This window comes from Zingiber officinale, chromosome 8B, assembly GCF_018446385.1.
Source record: "Zingiber officinale cultivar Zhangliang chromosome 8B, Zo_v1.1, whole genome shotgun sequence".
Classification (NCBI taxonomy): domain Eukaryota; kingdom Viridiplantae; phylum Streptophyta; class Magnoliopsida; order Zingiberales; family Zingiberaceae; genus Zingiber; species Zingiber officinale.
Window position 1 is genome coordinate 80107902 of NC_056001.1, and position 17771 is coordinate 80125672.

The 17771-nt window shown below is 37.0% G+C and overlaps 1 protein-coding gene across 1 annotated transcript in view; it reads right to left on the bottom strand.

Annotated features, from left to right (window-relative positions):
* Positions 1 to 17771, bottom strand: part of LOC122015748 (obg-like ATPase 1) — a 51088-nt gene that overhangs the window by 22878 nt on the left and 10439 nt on the right. Inside the window, exons 5-6 of the mRNA XM_042572768.1 lie at positions 15683 to 15781; positions 2296 to 2409 (exon numbers count right to left, since the gene is read on the bottom strand). Of these exons, the coding sequence (XP_042428702.1) occupies positions 2296 to 2409; positions 15683 to 15781 (213 nt within the window). The remainder of the gene's footprint in view (positions 1 to 2295; positions 2410 to 15682; positions 15782 to 17771) is intronic.

The following is a 17771-nucleotide window of genomic DNA, read 5'->3' on the forward strand; positions in this document are numbered from 1 at the left end:
AACCAGACAGTAGAAGGATCGACCAAGCGGCTATCCCGCTCAGCCAAGTAGCAGATTCATCAACCAGACAACGGAGACTCCAACCGAGCGGCCACCCGTTCGACCCCGCAACAAACGACACTGGGACAGGGAATCCTCAGTCGAGTGGTCATCCCGTTCGTTTGAGCAACAAACACCAAGGGATATCTTTCAACATCCTTTTGGGAGTTAGTGCCGCCAACAGACGGCATGGTCAGGCAGAAGATCATACGGCGGAAGCTTCCACTGTCACTTCAGAGATATGCTCGGCTCGTTAGGGTATTGTGTCAACGACACTTTACTGACATGACTATTCACGGAAGATTTGGGGCGGTGCGCCCGCTTTAAGAAGTGTACGCACACACTACAGGAACCCTATATAAAGGGAGATCCAGGCATCGACAGAAGTATGTTTTTCTCGCAATCTCTACAGTTACGCTACAGTTTTCGTTGCTTCTTGATTCGTCGGAAGCGTCAGAGGGTCATCGCCGGGAATCCCTTCCTTGGCTCGGCACTGACGCTGCTTGTGTTGCAGGCAGGCGCGGAGTCTCTCGGAGGTCAGCAGGAGCGCCACGTCTCCGGTATCCACTTTCCTGACTTTTGGACCGGATCAGTAATATTATGCTAAGAATATGTATTTACTATTTAGTAATTTAGTGTCTCGCTTATTGTTAGAGTTAACTTATTTTCATGAATGGTTGACTCGGGATAAGACAAACAAAAGAGGTTAGAGACGGCTCAATAAATATTTAAGGATTCCCCTGGGACTATGTCAGAATTACCTAACTTGAGTTATGAGTACGAATGAAAATTTTTTTTCTCGAGTTCGAGCCGTATGAGGATAAAACCTCTTATACGTTTCTGGGGGAGATTGTTTATGTGCATCTATCCCAATGAGCCATCTATCGAATCGTTGCAATTGATGTTCGATCCCGACGAGAAGGGAGAGATCTTCGAAAAGTGGATTTTTATGAGTTAGAGTTAACTTATTGTTAGAGTGTCTCGCTTATTGTTAGAGTTAACTTATTTTGATGAATGGTTATGTACTTGTTTTTTTTACAACACATTTATATATTTTTGGTAATGTGCTATTATTCTTTATTAGTTTTGTAATTATACTAGAATATTCTTATAAATTCTAGTAAGGTACAATTTTGTTCACTTATTTATGTCATGAACCTTAGTATTCCTATTCCTGATTCAATACAATTCAGGATTAATGAAACCACTTATCTCGTCTATGACCTAAAGCTATTAGCTCAAACCCAATCCTACAAGATTGCAGATCAGGTCGTGTTTGGTAAATTGATCATGTGAACTTTTGTCACCCTTAGCTGGAACAACATTTTAGTGTTTGTTGCATGGGCAACAGTTATTTGAAGAAATCTCTATATGGTTTGAAGCAATCCCCTAAAGGATGGTTTCATCCTTCGCACCATTTAGAATGTGTATTGAGGAAGATGTCAACAAGGATTCAGTTGCACTTGGGTGGGTTGGCAGGAGATTGTGACTGCAAATGACTTCGCAAACATCACTAGACTGAGACAATTTTCTTTTACTTTTATATAAGGATTTGGGCATCCTACGATACTTTCTTGAAAAGAGGGGCGGGGCACTTTGGGAGAAGCATTTCTATCTACCAATTGAAGTATGTACTTTAATATACTCAAGAAAAATGCCCAACTGTGGTCAAGAAAAATGAAGTCATTAATAAGATACAAATGACTGATTAGGAAATTGAACAACCTAACAATTATAAATGCAAACGTACCATTCACAGTGAATGCAATCAATTAGTACTCAGGCATTTTGTCATCATGATTATTGAGAGACAATTTTGAGAATTCTAAGTATCAAAAGAATATGCTCGAGAAAGAGAAAGGTCAAAAAAACGAGAATCAAGGTCACCTTTGTCATGTAATTCAATATCTCCAGATAGGATAATACACAAAGATTGTCGCTTTGACATTTAGATGTAATTCAATGAAATTATCATATCATTTATCAGCTCTAATAGCCAGTGAATTTCCAGACCAAATTTCTTAAAAGGTTCTAAGCTTGAATATATCTACAACAAGCTATTTTTTCATAATATATTTAAGCAAACTTGAGGAAATATGAGAGACCTAAATGTAAATACCTTAAAATATGAGGCGTACAGTGCAATTTTAATTAATAAATAATAAACATGTCTAGAGGAAGCTACCAATGGAAATTACCCTACTTAAAGGAAGTTGGTACATATATGGCTTACTGCAGTCAGAGAAAAGGAATTACCAAATAAACAACAGGCTTAGCAGATAGCAATTGGAAAGTATTCAAGATCTCAATATCAGCAGCTTTCCAATCGCCAAGACGGACATCTTTACCATCCTTCAACCACAACTTTATCTGCATCAAAATGAAAGGTTTTTTTTGTAAGTATAACGCATAGACTAACAAATAAATGAGCTAATATGTCAATACAAATCACATGCAAATATTTTTCTAACGAGGCTTTGATATGGCATGAGTTTATTAATTCTTTAACTAAAGTAATTGTTTAGTAGATTAGTATAATCAAATTTCGGTTGATGAAACAAGTATATTATATAATGATGACTATTAGTCTTCTTCTCCCCTTTCACAGTCTTCAATTCCACTCTTCCATTTCACCTTCTTTAACCGACATCAAAAAGACAAAGCACCTTGTATGTCATCCATGTCATGTTATACCACCAGATTTATCCATCCATAGACCAAACAATCAAATTAAATTGAAACCAATATCTGGACCAATGCACTGTTCAACCTGGTCCAAGTCAAGTTTCACTTGCATGAGATAATGAAATCAGAGTAAAAATAATTACAAGGGATATTTTACTTATCCTTGTAATTGTATCGGGCATGTTTAGTAGATATATTGGACAGTGTGACTAGGAGAATTTAACAGGTGATTATTTATGTAATAGGTGTTTTTTAACAAATACAACGACCAAGCCTTTATTCCACTATGTGGAATCAACTATATAAATCCTTCTACGTAAGACTCGATCCCTTATTGTATGATCATTTATATTTAAATAAACTTTATCTTATTTTATCATTCCTAATCAAATCTTTTTTATCTCTCTCTTCCTCTATTAATGTGTGTATTTGTCTAATTGGGACATTTATTGAACGTCTAAATACATGTTCATACCATCTTAAACATGTCTCTTACTATTTGTCCTCAATAGGCACAATCCCAACTCTCTCTAACATATTTTTTATTTTGTCCATCCTCGTATATCCGCATATCAACAGTAACATCCTCATATCTATGACTGAGCCTAATGTTCATATAATTTAGCATATCTAACTGTTGTTTTGTAAAACTTTTCTTTAAGTTTTAAATCACAAAGAACATCTAACGTCAACCTCCATTTTGACCATCCTACTTATATCGTATGTAAAACATCTCTATCAACCCTCCATCCTTTTACAAAATTGATCTTAAATATATAAAGCTCTCAGTTGCAAGTAATTCGTCATCTGCTAACTTAACATTTGCCCTATAGCATCAGACAAAGGCTAAATGCATGATATAAAAGGATTGTGTCTGATATAGCCGAAATTATATGATAATACCAATAAGTATTCTAAGTAATTCCTTTTTGTCCATTTTCTTCCCTTAGTAACCAATCTCTATCTCCCCTACAACTTGCATCAAGCCTCTCGTTAATTTAGGTGCACTAGCATGAAAATTTGGCAATATAATAGTTTTTCAAAAATTTCATCACATGGAGTTATTATTCCATTCTTATATTCACTACTATTTGGTCCACTAAATAGTCAACAAAAAGATTGCTATTGATAAACAATTAGGAAGAGTTCCTTAATAGAAAATACCGTAATTTTACAAGTGGAACTTAATAAAGAACGGAGGATTCATTATTTAAGCACTTAATAGGTCAAAATTACCTAATGAAATTTCAAAATTTATTATTGTACAAAGTAAAACCTAAAATCTCGTGTATTTAGGAACCACGAGTTAGGCCTTTATATAGAAAAGAAGAAATGAACCAAAAGACCAAACTACCCCTATACTTATTCTAACACTCCCCCTCAAGCTTGAGAATATAGATCATATACGCCAAGCTTGTTACATATGTAGTCAATCCGAGGACCTCCAAGTGATTTAGTGAATATATCTGCTAGCTGATCATTTGAGTTGACAAAACTAGTAGATATTTCTCCAGATATGACTTTCTCTCTGACAAAGTGACAGTCAACTTCAATATGCTTTGTTCTCTCATGGAAGACTGGATTTGAGGCAATATGCATAGCGGCCTGGTTGTCACATATGAGTGACATTTGTGTAACCTCTCCAAACCTTAGTTCCTGAAGCAACTGTTTTAACCATATAAGTTCTTGACTAGCAATAGCCATAGCTCGATATTCTGCCTCTGCACTGGATCTTGCCACAACATTCTGTTTTTTTGCTTTTCCAAGAAATAAGGTTACCTTCGACAAATATACAAAATCCAGAAGTGGACCTTCTATCAGAGGGAGATCCTGCCTAATCTGCATCAGAATACCCTACGACTTGAGTATGTCCTTTGTCTTCATATAAAAGACCCTTTCCTGGTGCACCTCTGATATATCGAACAATGCGAGTTACTGCATCCCAATGTTCTTTGCATGGAGAGCTAAGAAACTGACTTACTACACTCACTGCAAATGAGATATCCGGACGAGTGACAGTAAGGTAGCTTAGTTTCCCTACCAATCGCCTATACCGTTCAGGATCTGAAAAAGGCTCCCCCTGATTTAGTAGGAGCTTGACATTAGGATCCATGGGATTGTCGACTATCTTTGAGTTTAACATTCCTGTTTCTTCCAAAATATCCATTGCATACTTCCTTTGGGATATAATGATCCCATCTTTAAACTGTGCCACTTCTATCCCTAAAAAATATTTGAGTTTGCCAAGATCCTTTGTCTGGAAATGTTTGAAAAGATGTTTTACCTGTGAAATCCCAAGATGATCATTACATGTGATGACAATATCATCAACATAAACCACTACATAGATGCAACCAGTAGACGAGTGGCGATAAAAAATAGAATGATCAGCCTCGCTTCGAGTCATGCCAAACTGCTGAATTACGGTACTAAATCTACTGAACCATGCTCTGGTGACTGCTTGAGACCATATAAAGATTTCCGCAAGCGACATACAAGACCAGAAGACTCCCCTTGAGCAACAAAACACGGAGGTTGCTCCATGTAGACTTCCTCGAGCAGGTCACCATGTAAGAATGCATTCTTGATGTCCAATTGATGAAGAGGCCAATGGCGAATTGCAGCAATAGACAGAAAAAGACGCACAGAAGACATCTTGGCAACAGGAGAAAAGGTGTCTCCATAATCCAATCCAAATACCTGAGTATAGCCTTTAGCGACAAGACGAGCCTTAAGCCGATCAACCGTGCCGTATACACCAATTTTTACCGTAAACACCCATCGACAACCAACCATTGACTTCCCAGGAGGTAGAGGAACGAGATCCCAAGTCCCACTGCTCTGTAAGGTACTCATTTCATCAAGCATAGCCTGTTTCCATCCTGGATGAGCAAAGGCATCACCGCAATCTTTGGAAGAGAAATGCATTTATGTGGAAGATGTATAATAATAATAGGACGGGAAAGACGATGATAGCTAAAGAAACATAAGGAGGAGAAGGATTACGTGGAACGATACCCTTCGGGCGCAATAGAACATCAGTCGGAGACGGGACCGAGGAAACGACAAGGACTTGGCTCCAAAGACGCCCACAAAGAAGGTCGCTGTTGGTCGACGACAAAGCGTAACGAGGACGACGCCGATAAACCCGCAGGAGGAGACGAGGCCAGGATAGAGGCGCCCGAGGGTAAAAGATAGTCACTAGTGCAGTGGAGAGGGAGAAACCCAAGCGGAAGGACCAAAAAGGAAACCGACTCAAAGAATGCGACGCCAGAAAGTATCGACGAAGAGTAGGGGAATAACACTTGTACCCTTTTCGAGATCGTGGGTACCAAGGAAGACACACTTACGAGACCGGGAGAGACAATGCCGTGATCAAGAGCGTGAGCAAAACAAATAGAACCAAAGACCCAAGTGGTAGAGGATGAAGGGATGATGTGGATAAAGTACCTGATGAGGTATTTTACCCTGGAGAGTGGACGAAGGCACGCGATTGATGAGATAACACGCAGTAAGTACCGCATCACCCCAAAACCGATGAGGGACATGAGAATGGAGAAGAAGAGTCCGAGTGGTTTCAAGGAGACGACGATTCTTGCGTTCTGCAACCCCATTCTGCTGAGGGGTATGAGGGCAAGACGTACGATGCAACACACCATGAGATGTCAAGAAGGTACGAAACCGAGTAGACAAATACTCGCGTGCATTATCACTTTGTAAAGTTCGAAGGGAAGTACCAAATCGAGTTTTTATTTCAAAGAAAAAGGATTTAAAAATAGAAAACAATTCTGAACGATCTTTCATTAGATATAACCATGTACAACGGGAAAAATCGTCTATAAAAGTAACAAAATACCTTGCCCCCATTGTAGAGGAAACACGACTCGGACCCCAAACATCAGAATGAACCAAAGCAAAAGGAGACATAGCCCGACTTTCAATACGAGGAGAAAAAGAACTACGAACATGTTTGCTTAATCGACACGACGCACAAGATAAAGACTCTAAGTGAGAAAGACTAGGATGTAACTGTTTCAACTTATTAAGACTGGATGTCCTAACCGAGCATGGATAAGAAGTGGAGACGCCACGAACCAACAAAAGAGGGTCGTTAAGTCGATATAGCCAAGCGAGATTCACATCCGCCAATCATCCTCCCCTGATTCATTCCCGTAAGGAAACAGACGCGTAGTAAAAGAAATGACACAATCAAGAGATCGAGTAAGTCGACTTATCGATTAAAAGGAGCGCCGGAACATAAAGAACATTATGAATCGAAAGAGACGAAGAAGGACGAACAATACCAATACCCGATTGAGTTTGGGAACCATCGCACGGTGACCATCGTAAATTATCGAGAAGTGAGAGAGGAAAAAGGGATTTATTACCTGATACGATCGTGGCCCCTGTAATCAAGAACCCAAGGACCAAGAACGAGATACGCCAAAGAAGGAAGTACCGTCAGAATGGTAAAGAAGGAACCTCAAGCCTGCCGATCCTCAAACCATTTCGTAAAGTCAAGATAAGAAGGTGTCAAGTCGAATCGTGTTAACCGCATGGGAGGTCAAGGAGCAATGTAACTCGAACAACTGGAAGCAAGACGAGGAGGACGACCATGAACTCCAAAGATTTATCAATCGCAGGTCCGGCTGGTAAACGATCACACCAAGGCGCCTCCACCTCATGCGAGGTGGAGGTCCTTTGTGGTGAGAGACTAAAGCTGACGAGTCGACAGGAACGAAAGAAGGTATCGTCAAGACTTTGGCTGGGACACGGAGGAGAGTCGCCCAGGTATTGTCCATGGTAGCTTCTGTGGGGCTGCTCAGGATCTGATCACGGACATGAGAATAATCTGTGGGCAGACCATATAAAGCCAGAGACATAAAAAATTTCTTCCGATTTTCAAGCTCTTCAGCAGGATTGGCCGCAGGTGGGAGCAATTCATTGAAGTCGCAAAGAAGGCTAGAGACTGAACCCAGATAAGTTGACATTGAATCCTTAATCCGATGAGCGCTGAGGATGGTCATGAGATCTTCACAAACTTGATAGAGTCGCCGAGAGGTGTTTGTAAAGAATTGTTAAGCCTGTGTCCAAACAGCTTTACAGGTTTTGTGAGTATGGAAGACATCCCTAAGAGATGGATAGATGGTGGCTCGGATAATACAACACAATTGAGCGTCAACCTTCTTCCACAGAGGACGATCAACGACTTGAACATCTTCTTCAGTTTGAGTGAGATGTGTCTCATACCCCTGTCCAACAAGCCAAAGCTCAATGTGAGATGCCCAAGAGATATAATTTTTACCATCCAACCGCCTCACTAAGAGAGGGCAAAAGATTCAACTCTTTCAGCAACCGGAAGAGATTCAACGCTTTGAGCAACGGGACAAGATTGAACTCGTCTAGCAACGGGAAGAGATTGAACTCTCAAATCGGAAACAACAACCGGAACAAAAGGAGCTCCACCTCAACGGCAAGGGCTGCTTCAACTTGGGTCCCTGGTTCCTTCGCCAATCGATTCAATGAAAGATAGAAGGGTACGGCATAGACGTGGCGGAGGGTGAGGGAGGAGGACGCGACCAACTCGAGGCCCTATGATGGACTTGCAGATGGCCTCGATGGAGAGATGCTTGCAAGAGACGTCTGCTGGAGAGGCCACGGCAGACGAAGACAGCGCCACTGGAGAACTCGCGCGGCAGAAGGAGACGGGCTCACTGCTGGAGAGTTTGCAGCAGAGAAGGAGAAGGCGCTCGCTGCTGGAGAACTCGCGCGGCAGAAAAAGAGAAGGCGCGCGGCAGCGAGGAAGGAGGCGACGCGGAAAGAGGCCGCGCGAGGAAGGAGGCGGCGCGAGAAGACAGCGGCAGCGGGTGTGCGTTCGAAGGAGGGCAGCGAGGCGACGTAGGCGGCGGCGCGTCGTCGACCGTCCAGGAGAGGCGGAAGCCGCGGAAGGAGTCACCGACCGCGCCGCGTTGCCCTTGTCGAGGAAGAAGATGCTCGCGGCGGCGAGAGAGAGAGACGCGGTGAGAGAGAGAAGCGGCGCTGAGATAAGAGAATTAGGTTTAGGGTTTTAACCTTGCTCTGATACCATGTACAAAGTAAAACCTAAAATCTCGTGTATTTAGGAACCACGAGTTAGGCCTTTATATAGAAAAGAAGAAATGAACCAAAAGACCAAACTACCCCTATACTTATTCTAACAATTATCAAAACCATAATTAAAGCAGGATTTTTATCTAACATAACTAATGTTGGTAAATTAATTGTTCAAAATCAAAATTATATCTATGTTTTTCAGATATTTCCACATAATTAGTTAATTAAACATAATGAAAATTCTATTATACAAAAAAAATTTACAATATTGTTTGCAACACATTAACTAATTACTATAAGAAATAATCATCTATTGGCTTTATGGTCTTTTTTATAATTTTTTAAATTGTTCCACACTCGGTCCTTCAGCTGAACAATCAAAAATATAATCATAGTCTATTTCTAATTTAATATTATTGCTTTATAAAAAGCAAAGTAAGGCTGCGTACAATGGATCATTCCTCGGGACCCCGCATGGCAAGAGGTTCGTGCACCAGGCTGCACTTTTTTTAACATTGTTGCTTTATAAAACACATACCATAATATAGGTAACAGCCCATTTATATTTCATTTCTAAGCTATGTTTATTCCTAGTCTAAATAGTAAATTAGTACATATTTCATTTGAAATATCAACTTGGGAGGATACAACAACAATAAGCCTTTATCCTAATGACGTCGGCTATATGAATCCTCCTACGTCATTCAGCTCGATCCCCTACTATATAATCATCTACATTTAAATGAATTTTATCTTATTTTGTCATTTTTTATCTCCCTTTTCTTCTATAATGTGTGTATTTGTCATGATCTCACATAACCGGGTATTTATTGAAACTTAAGTATGTGCTTGTACCATCTTAAACATGTGTCTTATAGTTTCCCTTATGTCCATCCTCATATGTTTGGATAATCACCTTAACATCCTTTTCTCTACAACTCTCATCTTTTGCTTGTGTGCTCGTTTCATAGCCAAACATTCAAATTCATATAACATAACAAGTCTAATTGACATTTTGTAAAATTTCTCTTTAAGCTTAACTTTAACATAATGTACTATCACAAAGAACACATGATGTCATCCTCCATTTTAATCGTCTTATTATACATAAAACATCAATATCAACCCCTCCATTCATTTGCAAAAATGATTCTAGATACTTAAAGCTCTCAGTTTACAACTAACTCGTTATCTCTTAGATTAACCTTTGTCTTACTACATCTAATACTACTAAACTTAAATTCCCTATATTCTATATATACTCTATTAAGCATAAAATCTTCTACTTTTAATTTTTCCGACATTGTTCAAGCTTAACATTTACTATTTTACGTGTCTAATAGATCAAAAGAAAATTATTCATGTATCATCATAACATGCTTAGCATCCATGACTAGTGTAAAAAAATATGGACTTAGTGTTTATTATATCTTTATAGGAAACGCTTCGATTAATCCTAGATTCTTCACTCTTGTCGATGCATATTCTCAGTTTGGATTGAATCAAAGTCTCACATTGAAAATATTTGGGAAAGATTATGGATTTAAAAGGATATAAGATATCTTCATTGGCATGACCTTTTGGATAGAGCCCAAGAGCAAAATCATGAGGGTCTAGGCCTAAAGTGGGCAATATCATGGTTTAAAGTGTCGTGCCGAAACGGGCGAAACGTCTCATTCCGCTCGACGACCCCGGCACCAGACCCACGACAGGTGTGACGTGTTGCGAGACCCCATGGTCACAGCAAAGGGGTCGCTCGACCCTGCGACAGTAGCGGAGAGGTCGCATAACCCTTCCGCTACTGCCATGGAGGTATCGTGCGACCCTGCAGTCACTGCAGAGGGGTCGCACGACCAACGTGGTCGTGCTGAAGGAGTCATGCAATCGCCTCGACCATGGTTGGTCGCGCAACCCTGCGACAGCACTAAAGCCATGCGGGCTCACGAGTGGTGTCAGATTTCAGATTTTTTTTAATTAAACTTAGGTTAATTTTTTTAATCAACTCCTAGTTATGGTGGAGATAATCTAAAGGGACTTTATTAAACCCTAATAAAATTATCTAATTAATTTTATATTTTATTTATTTTAATTTAAAAATTATAATAAAATCTTTATTTATTTATTTATCTATTTTCATATTTTTCCTTTTTTAAAAGATTATTTTTTATCTTGTTTATTTTTAAAATATTTATATTAAATATTTTTGTTTTTAATTAATATATTTTATATTTAAAAAATACCGAAACTATATCAGCACGGCACGATACCGAAACCGTATCATTCCGGTCCAGGACCAAACTTCGGCACGGATCGAAATTTTAAACCTTGGACAATATCATATCATTGTGGAGATATGTGAACATTCTTTGGGTACATCAAATGGTATCAGAGCCATGGTCAAAACCAGATGTCATGTGGGGAGGTTGTGAACGAAGTTGAGGGTGGACTCAGAGCAGGTCAGGTTGATCGGATGCTTGGTCAGGATGACCGAATACTCACGAGGAGACCTGAAGCAGATCAAGATAACCGGATGTTCACGGGGAGACCCAAAGCAAGTCAGGGTGATCAAATGTTTACGAGGAGGTCCGAAGCAGGTCAAGAGTGACCAGACGCAGATGCTTGGGGGAGGACCAGAACAGATCAGGGTGTTCGGATGCTCACGAGGAGGCCCAAAGTAGATCAAGAGTGATCAGATGCTCACGGGGGCCAGACCATGTGAGTAATAATGGTCCTTCGTTTGAGGGGAGGATCAAAATCTCACATTGGAAAGATTTGGGAAAGATCATGAGTTTAAAAGGATGTAAGATATCTCTATTGATATGAGGTCTTTTAGGTAGAGCCCAAGACAAAGTCATGAAAGTCTAAGCTCAAAGTGAACATCATATCATTGTGGAGATATGTGAACATCCTTTGGACACAATATATATATATATATATATATCCTTAATTGTTTCAATATATGTCACACAAACATCTTTCTTTTTAGAATTCTCCCTATAATTTTTCTCAAAACTTTGTCATAAACTTTTACGGTGTAAGTTTGCTTCTTTTTCCGGTAGTTTTCAATAAGTTATTTGAGAAGACTATAGCTTCTATCATCAACATGAATTCAATTTATTTTTGATCACCTTGGTCTCCTTTAATTTTTTTTCTTATCAATTTTTCTCAAAGTTTTATGGTATGGCTCATTAACTTAATTCCACTATAATTCACAAATTTTGTTATATAAGGGACTACAATACCTACCCTCTAATAACATGGGATTTTTTTTATTTTTAATATCAGATTAAATAACTTCATAAATAATCTAACTTCTTAGGCACTTTCATACCTATATTAGAATGTCATGTGGTTTAACTGCTTTCCCATTGTACATCTCATTTAACATTTGTTCTACTTCTGAAGTTTGGATTCTCCAATACAAATTTAAATGTTTATACTCCTCTATCCTACGTAAATTTCCTAAGCTAAGTTAGTACCTAAACCTTTCATTAAAAAATTCCTCTTCCATCACACTCTTTTATTTCCTCATCCTTCACTAGCATTATATTGGATTATCTTTAGTACATCTTATTTGAGTAAGATCCTTTATTTTCATCTCTGTTGCTTTAGTTATTCTATAGATATTTCTTTCTCCTTTTTTGTATCGTATTGTTGTTAATACAAGTATTCGAAAGTTTTATTCATAAATTCACTCACTATTTTTTTAGCCTCTTTTTTTGCTATTATATACTTTTTAAAGTTCTCTTTGTTCTTACAAATATACAATAACTTATAAGTTGTTCTTTTTTTTTTTACACTTTCTCTTGTACTTACTCATTCCATCACCAAGATGCTTTATTTGATGGTATCCATCCTCTAAACTCACCGAGTATGCTCTTAGCCACCACTTTCAAATTTGATGTCATCTTATCCTATGTCATAGTCTGAGTCATCATGTATTTCTCATGATATTTGTACTCCTACTCTCCCCTTAAAAATACTTTTTATTTCATCTTTAACTTCCACCCCTTGATTCTAGGAATAATGCACGTTTTCCTTCTATTGATACTATGCCTGAGGCATGTATCTAACATCATTAACCTATTTTTAGTGGTTAAGTTTTCTTCAAGGATGACTTTATAATCTTTATAAATTTTTCTATCCCTCTTCCTCACCATAAGAAAATCAATTTGACTTATTGTTTCCACTTTTGAATGTAGGTGTTCTCTTTTAAAAAAAAAATTATCGATTATAAGTTTCATATGCTATCGCGAAATCTAATATAGCTTTTCTTTTTTCATTTCTTAATCCAAAACTATAGCCCCCATGCACCATATCATATTCCTCATTTTTTATTCCTATATGTTCATTAAGATCTACTCCTATTAAAATCATATCTCATTTGTCAGAATTATTTATATTATCTTATTTAGCTCTAAACCTACGTTTAGCATTTTCATCTAATCTTGTTTGAGGTGCATATATGTTAATTACATTAATAGTTTCTTTTGCTACTGCTATCTTGAGAGTTATGATCCTATATGCATTCCTAACTACTTCATCCCTTAATGAACTATTTACAATAATCCCTACTTTATTCCTCATTTTACTATTTCTTGAGTTACTCAAATTGAGTATCATAATTTAAAACCTAAGTTCTCTACTATCTTTGTTTTCTTCCCCACCCATTTTCTCTCTTATAATCATAAAATATCAAAAAAAATTCTAATCATCATATCTATTATCTCTATTATTTTACTAGTGAGCGTTCTTTTGTTCTTATCTAATTTAGAGTGTGAGAACTCTTGTATATTTAAAACTACATCAGTTCTTATGAAGATGTAGCGATCCTCACCAAGACGTGCAATCGAATCCTGCATTTCTTCCAAAGAACAACTTAGCATTAACACATAGTTTAATAGATTCATATATAATATTTACCTTTTCTTTAAGGCTAGCTAGCAATCTAACGCAACTCTCCATTATCCGGGGGCTTAGGGACGACTATGACAGAGATATTCGCCGTGGGCGAAGTTATGATTACTTGGTAGGATGAAGACAAAAAGGAAAGAACCGCACTAAGGTCATGTTTACTTGGGAGGAAGAAACTAAAACTATGGAAATGTTTTCATCGTGGAAAACTTTCATCTGTCTTGATTATATTCCTTTTTTTATTTACTTCAAAAAAAAATAAGAGTTATTTTTCTTTCTTTTGTTTACCTCTTTATAAATCCATCGAGAGATTATTTTTTCATCATTTTGGCATCCATCCAAATCAGGTGAAAAGCAATTCCCTCCATTGTTTCAACGTGCACAACTATTTCTCACAGTCGCAACTGACCTCATGCGACAACGATAGACGGCCCCGTACGATGTCCTCTTCCTTCACCACGTCCTCTTCCTATCGACAACCCCATGGGGCGTCGCACGCGGCAGGGAGGAGGCGGCCCAGCAAGCAACCTTAAAGGTTGCTCGCGATCGAAGGTCGCTTGCACGAGCGAACTCAGCCTCATGAGGACGAGGAAGAGGGCGAGTGAGAAACAACCATACGAGGGTGAGAGACCTCTAACCGACTATAAGGTCGCTCGCCGTCAACCGCACGAGCAACCTTCACAGTCAAAGCCCTGTGATTCTTTTTGTTTTTTTTATTTTCTTTTCCATCTCTTTCCCTTCCTTCCATGCAAAGCTTTTTCTTTTCTCACTCCCTCATATTCTTTTCTTTTCTCTTCTTTTCCCTTTCCCTTACCCTTCCTTATGGATATTTTTCCAACATCAATTCCTTTTCTTCCCCTTTCCATCTTTCAAAGTAAACATAGCCTAAGAGAGGGAGAAAGGAAGGGAGAAAAGAAAAGGAAATAAAAAAAAGTTGTTACACCAGTTTCTTTACTTGTAAAGGGGGAATAAAGGAAGGAATTGAGAAAAAATAACTTCATGAGATGGTTTTTTAAAATGTGTATGTGTGTGTAAAAATTTGTTTTTCTCTCACCATCGACCTAATTATGTGCAGATCAATTTTGCAAAAATGAGGGAGGTGAATCCTCCCTTCTCATCCTTCTCTCTGCTCCTCCATCAAAGCAACACTGAAAAGATGATTTTTCTTCCATTCCCTCTCCATCTCTCTTCCGCATACATAAACATACCTTTAAAATGAGAGAAATTTAGAGTATAGAAACTATTTAGATCAATATTTAAATAATAAGTTTTAGCTTAGTAAAAAAAAAGACAGTCCGGTGCATGAACCTCCCGCTATGCAGGATCTCGAGGAAGGATCCATTGTACGCAGTCTTACCCTATTTTTTGCAAGAGGCTGTTTCCATAATTCAAACCCGTGATCTTTTGGTCACAAAGCAACAACTTCACCGTTGCATCAAGGCTCCCCTTCAAATTTTAGCTTAGTAGTGGAAAGTAATATAACCATATAGTAAGTATGAGTTCAAAAGTAGCTCGAAAAAACTAAATCATGGAAAAGAGTTTGTTACAAGATAAAACAACTTTACACAGACCGGAAATAATGTTTTATGGCAAGTTTGATAGCAACCTGGAAATGAATATAATGAGTATATTTATCACTTTCAAGTCTGATGACAGATTGGAAAGAATGTTTATGATAATTTTGATATCATCCTGGAAATGAATATAAAAAGTATATTAATCACTTTCAATTGTGAATTTAATTCCCATCAAAGGCTGGAATCTTCCAAGTGAAAGTTATTCAAGTCTATATAGATGCAAAATCTAAAAGCAACAAGAAAATGAAATCCATAGAAAACTTGCAGTCTATCATAAATATGTATATAATTAAAAATGGAATAAAATCATTACAACTATTGTGTAAGTCCAGAATCATAAGTGATGAAAAAAATCTGATAGTCATCATACCAACCTTGCCACATAATTCATGTTCAATTTTTAATTGTTTATCATTGCTTCTCTTCATGCTCTTCTCTAGGTCCTCCAACTTCTTGTCAATGAATTCCAAATCCTACAATGAGGAAATATAATTGTTCATAAAACAAAACAAAAAAAGGAATTCTGTACCTTCAAATCAAACAAAATCTCAAAACCAGAAATACACAATCCATGACTCATACTTAAGTATATCCTTGATAGTGCAAACAAAGGAAAAGGTAAACAAAGACTTTGGAAACTAACAAAAGTACTAACACAGGTATATTTTTTAAAATGGGCATTAAGTAAAAAAATGTCAATTTAAATTGACTTATATAACTACTATAATAGTAAAACACTTGCATTTCTGTAAATTCCCATTTTAGCCATCAAGAAGAAAAGGATAGAATAAAGTGACAATGAGAATAAACTTAAGAAAGGTTAAGAAAGCAGTTACATAAAACATTTCAAAAATTGTTTATTCAAATCATAATATTGTACGATAGCTGATAGTCCTCATGATCGTGTTTGTTCTACATGAATTTTCACTCTCCTTTAAGCCCTATGCAAGATTATATCACTAGTAATATTCCAATCAATTCTGTCTTTTATTATATTGATTACTATTTTCTTTAGTCTCTCCCTACCCGTGCATCACACATTAACTGCTCTAATAGATTCAACTATTTTAACTATTTGTCACCTTTGGACGTGTCTATATCATCTCAATATATTCTCGTATTTCGTCATCTATTGGAACTACACCTGAATGTTCTCAAATACTAGTATTTTTATCCTTCTATTAACAATTTATCTTAACAATTCTTGTATCTATTTTATTAATTCTCGTATCTTAAAATTTGACAGATTGATAAAAAGAAGGGAAAAAAGATATGTAGCTGAAACAAGAGAGAAGAAAATAAGGGATCTTACCCAAATAAGATGTGATAAATCCAATAATATACTAATGAAGGATGACGAAATAAAGAAGCGATGGAATTGGTATGTTCATTAACTTTATAATGAATATTTAGGTGTCCAACTTAGTATAGGAAATTTAAGTAAGGCGAGTACAAAATTTTAAATTTTTATCAAAGAATTTAAATTTCAAAAATAGAATAGGCACTAAATGAAATACAAAATGAAAAAATAATTGACTCAAATGATATTATGATAGAGATATGGAAGTGTCTAAGGAAGGGATATTGAATAGCTAACGAAGTCATTTAACTTGATATTTTTGACGAGGAAAATGCTTGATCAGTGGAGGGCAAAAGTACTCTAGTACCCCTTATAAAACAAAGGAGACATACAAAATTGTGCAAATTATAGAGGCATTACGTTAAATTTTCTAAAAAAATGATAGGAAAAAAATTAAGAAAACCAAGGTAACTGAATATCAATTTGAATCCATGCATAAAAGATCCACCATATAAGTTATAGATCTTTTCATACAAGTTATAGATCTTTTCATACAACTGATTGAAAAGTATTAGAAAAAGAAGCAAGACTTATTCATGGTATTCAATGACCTCGAAAATGTTTATGACAAAGTCCTGCGGAAAATTATATCGAGAATTCTATAAAAGAAAAATTTTAACAGACCATATATTGAAATAATTGAAGATATGTATGAGGATATAATAACAAGGGTAAAGACTCCAGGTAAATTAATTAAAATATTTTCTATAAAAGGATCGGCTCTAAGCTTATATATCTTTATACACTAGTCATGGATGATCTTATTAAACAAATTCAAGACGCATTAATAGTGTACGTTATTTGTTGATGGCATTGTTTTAGTCGATGAGACACATGAAGGATTGAATACTACGATTAAATCTTAGTGAGAAATGGAGACACATGAAAGATTGAATGCTAAGCTCGAATCTCGGTGAAAAATGCATGAAATAAAAGGGTTTTAGGCTTAGTAGAGATACAATATATAAAATTTAAATTTAGTAATAGCAGACATAGCAAAGCAAGTGTTAAGATAGGAGATGATGAATTACTTAAAAAATTAGAGTTTTAAGCATCTAAGTTTGTTTCTGCAAAAGGATAGAATAGTTGATAAAGATATTTTA